We start from the raw sequence: 3,608 nt of genomic DNA on the forward strand, positions 1-3,608 counted from the left end.
CAGACTAATTCAGGGCAAATTTTGAACTGAAGCGCCTAAGCAAAGTTCTAGAACAAAATGAGACCTGACTAAAAAAAGTCAGGCCTGTGGAATGAATCATCTGCTTAAAAATACATAAATAAATGCAAAACACCTGGGTCTCCACAGATGGGGTTAAAAGATGGTTTGAATGTGCTTAGAGTGAGATGCGCCCTCTGCTAGGCTTGAGGTCTCCTTGAGAGGAAGACATCCTCAGAACAAGACAATTCCTCCCCCGGCCTCCACTCTTCAGTCAGCAGGAATAAAGGAGGGGCTTCAGACCTCTGCCCGCTCCACCTTCTCCTCAGTCTTGCCTCAACTCTCTAACTGGGGATCATTAGGGCTCTTTGCCTCATGCCCTTTATTAAGGATCATGTCAGTCTCCACAAAAAGCTTAGACCTCTGGGGCATCCTTCCTCCCCAAAACCTTCCATTGTGCCTTCTGAAACTCATGTTCCATCGTTCACAGAACCTCCCATTTCCTCAACCTCTTCTACCAATGCTCCTTCACCCTCTTGCTCTAATGGAAACCTGGCTTCCTCCTAAGGATGCTGCTTCTCCTGTAGCCTCTTCTGAGATGTTTTCTCTTTATACCACTCAGCTGGGAGGCAGGGGATGTGTCCTCCTGGGCCCTCATTGCCACTTCCAGACCACTTTCCTTTCCTTCTCCAGAAAAGCGCCTGGTGTTGAGTCTCATGTCATGCCCAGTTGCATTTCTAGATTCCAGCCCTCTCATCCCTTTCTGGCTGCTGCCCTGTCACTCCTGCATTGGCTTCCCTCTTTCTACTGTATTTTTCCTGTCAGCCCATAAAAAGCTTTTATTTCTCCCATCTTGAGGGGGAGCCCCTCTCTTTACCCTAACTTTTCTCCCAGCTATGCCCCATGTTTCTCCTTGAAAGCACCTTGAGAAGTTGTAGACAGCTGAAGTTAGAGCCATCCCTGTGTGCCTCCTGCTGGTGTCAGAGCTTTGCATTCAGCCTCCCTCCTGCTCAGGCAAAGACCCAGCTGTTCTTCTTTGGCCCTGATTTCCCCTCCTCCTTTTGTGTTAATCCGCACACTAAAAGTAATTTGAAATGAATGTATCCTTGGAAAACACATTTATTTTCTTTGAAATTTGCAAAACCTTCAAGTGAAAACACTGGCATATAATACAAAGGCTCGTTTCCTTTGGGAAACACTGACCATTCCCAAGGTGAAAGACAGCATAAATGTGTCCTTAAGTAAGAGACACACTCACACGAGTACCAAGTTGGAGTAATAAACAGATTCAGGAGATTATGATTGTGTTTTGGGGAATGAATCGCTGCTTGTCGGAACTGTGGGGAGGTCGAGGGTGTTTTTAATTTAATGGATTAATCATTTATGTCTGAAGTTCTTGCTCCTTCCTATGAAAGCAATACAGGAGGTTTGAACGAAGTTATAAATCATGTCAGTGTTTGGGCCACATCTCTGGAAGGCCTGGGCTGTGGGTAAGTTATACTCACAATTTGAGAGAGGAAGTAGTTGCCTGGAAGGGTTCCCTTTAGGCAACCAAGTCAGGGCAGAGACATGGAAGGGGAAGTCCCAGAAGATGGTGGTCCAACTTGTGTATGGTATCCCACCTCACCACCAGGGAGTAGGGGCAGCTCCAGGGAAAAGAACCTTTATTTTATCCCTGGCTTGGCAATTTTCCCTGGGCCTTGATCTTCCAATCTGTATAACGGGCTGGAGTGTTGCTTGGGGCCACCGTCTCCAACCATTTATGGCCACCAAGAATGGCTAAATATGGCTTTAGAAAACCCCAAGTCTCCCCATAACTGCCCCACTTTGAACTATATCACCTGCCAAGCATTTCTATGCATTTAATACATATTATATCTCATCAGGCTAGGTCAAGGCAGTCAGAAGTGTGACACAGACATCAGAGCATAGGTTCTGGGTCCAAATCGACTCCAACTGGTGTGATCCCAGGCAAGTGGCTTTACCAAGAAACTAATCCATAAAGTGGGTTAAGATGCATGATTAGGAGGGCTCATGTGAGCTGCTTAGCACAGGGACTGGCCAAAGTAAGCACTGGGAAGACACTGATTGTCCTAATTGTGGATGTTGTACCCAGGAAGGGGTAACTTCCCAGTTTCTAGAAGTCTTGGTAACACAGGGGTTGTGAGAATCAAAGAAAACCTCCCAAGTCTCAGTTTCTGTCCTGGCTTAGTCTAAGATGAGGCTCATTGAGCGTCCCAGGGAGGGAGAAGATCACAAGCCCTTGTCAGAGGAATTAAAGCTTCCCATTTGAACAAGTGATATTGTTCCGTGCTACTCAGAAGAGGAATGGTTGACTTGGGACAGTATCTGCTCTTGTTGGATCCAGAGACCATGGCGGCTCACCAACATTATGTTGCTTATGTGGCACACACTACACTCTACATGGCCTGTGGGAGCCCTAGCTGCTGAGTGTGACTTGCCTGAACGACTCACCCTAATTGGTACTGGGATGCATTGAATCTGAGGTGGCTTTGGGTGAAGCCAGACATGAAAATTGGTTGGCAGACTTGGCCCTTTCCCCACCATTCCCTGTGTGCTTATAAGACAGATGGGATAATTTGGGGTTAGCTATTTCTTTAGGAAGACAGAATACAGAGGAGGTGAGGGTTGTTCTGAGCAGCATTTTGGGCAGGCTTTGAGGGGACAACATGCATGGAGCCATTTACTAACCATTCACCTGCAGGACGTGGGTCTGGAACAGCTCCTCATGGCCGGTGGCATGGCAGGTGTAATTGCCCATGTGGATGGTGGTCACCTTGGTGATGTACAGTGAGTCATCCTCTCCGAAGTCCTGCATGGGGCAAAGATGGCAATGAGACTGGCCTATGTATTAAGTAGGCTGGGAACGATGGCTATGTCTCCTGGCTTCCCAGGAAAATGGAAAGCCTACAGCTGTGAGAGCTCCTTTCTGTCGGCCTCTTGCTTGATCAGAGCTGCCTGCGGGGCTGAACTGACCTGGGCAGCAGCAACACCTCCCCTCCTCCACATTGCTGGGCTGGACCCTGTACATCGCTTAAGGCCTTGTTCACCAGGCACCGTCTCCATGAGGCCCAGCTTGGCACCTCCCTCAGCACACTCCCTCTCAGTTTCAACTAACCCTGCTCACGTGTCCTTCCTATTTATCTTGCTGCCTGCTGCTTGTTCCACTGGGGTCTTGCCCACCTGAGGAGAAGTTCTGTTTCTGGAGGGTGAGTCTTGTTTAGAGCAGGGGTTGCCAAACTTTCTTAAAGGGCCAGAGAGTGATGTTTTCAGCCCTGTGGGTGGTACTTATCTCAGCGACTCAACTCTGCCATTGTGGCATGAAAATAGCCTGAACAATACAAAAATTAATGAGAGTTGCTGTGTTCCAATGAAGTTTTATGTTAAGTTGGTGGGCTGAATTTGGCCTGTGGGCTGCAGAGTGTCTACCCCGTGGTTTAGATCCCACCTCTGTCCCAACATGATTTTGGGCAGCTTGCAGAGATCTGGGTAATCCAAGGGAAGGGAAATAGAACTATGAGAAAAATGGGGCATGTGCGCGCGCGCGCGCACACACACACACACACACACACACACACACACACACACAC

At 48.2% G+C, this 3,608-nt stretch overlaps 1 protein-coding gene across 1 annotated transcript in view; it reads right to left on the reverse strand.

Moving 5' to 3' along the window:
• The window catches only part of FSTL4 (follistatin like 4), a 117,211-nt gene that overhangs the window by 31,071 nt on the left and 82,532 nt on the right, over positions 1–3,608 (reverse strand). Inside the window, exon 4 of the mRNA XM_008071447.2 lies at positions 2,710–2,830. Coding sequence (XP_008069638.2) covers positions 2,710–2,830 — 121 coding nt within the window. The remainder of the gene's footprint in view (positions 1–2,709; positions 2,831–3,608) is intronic.

Source organism: Carlito syrichta, unplaced genomic scaffold, assembly GCF_000164805.1.
Source record: "Carlito syrichta isolate Samal-C Ts95f unplaced genomic scaffold, Tarsius_syrichta-2.0.1 Scaffold314331, whole genome shotgun sequence".
Lineage (NCBI taxonomy): Eukaryota > Metazoa > Chordata > Mammalia > Primates > Tarsiidae > Carlito > Carlito syrichta.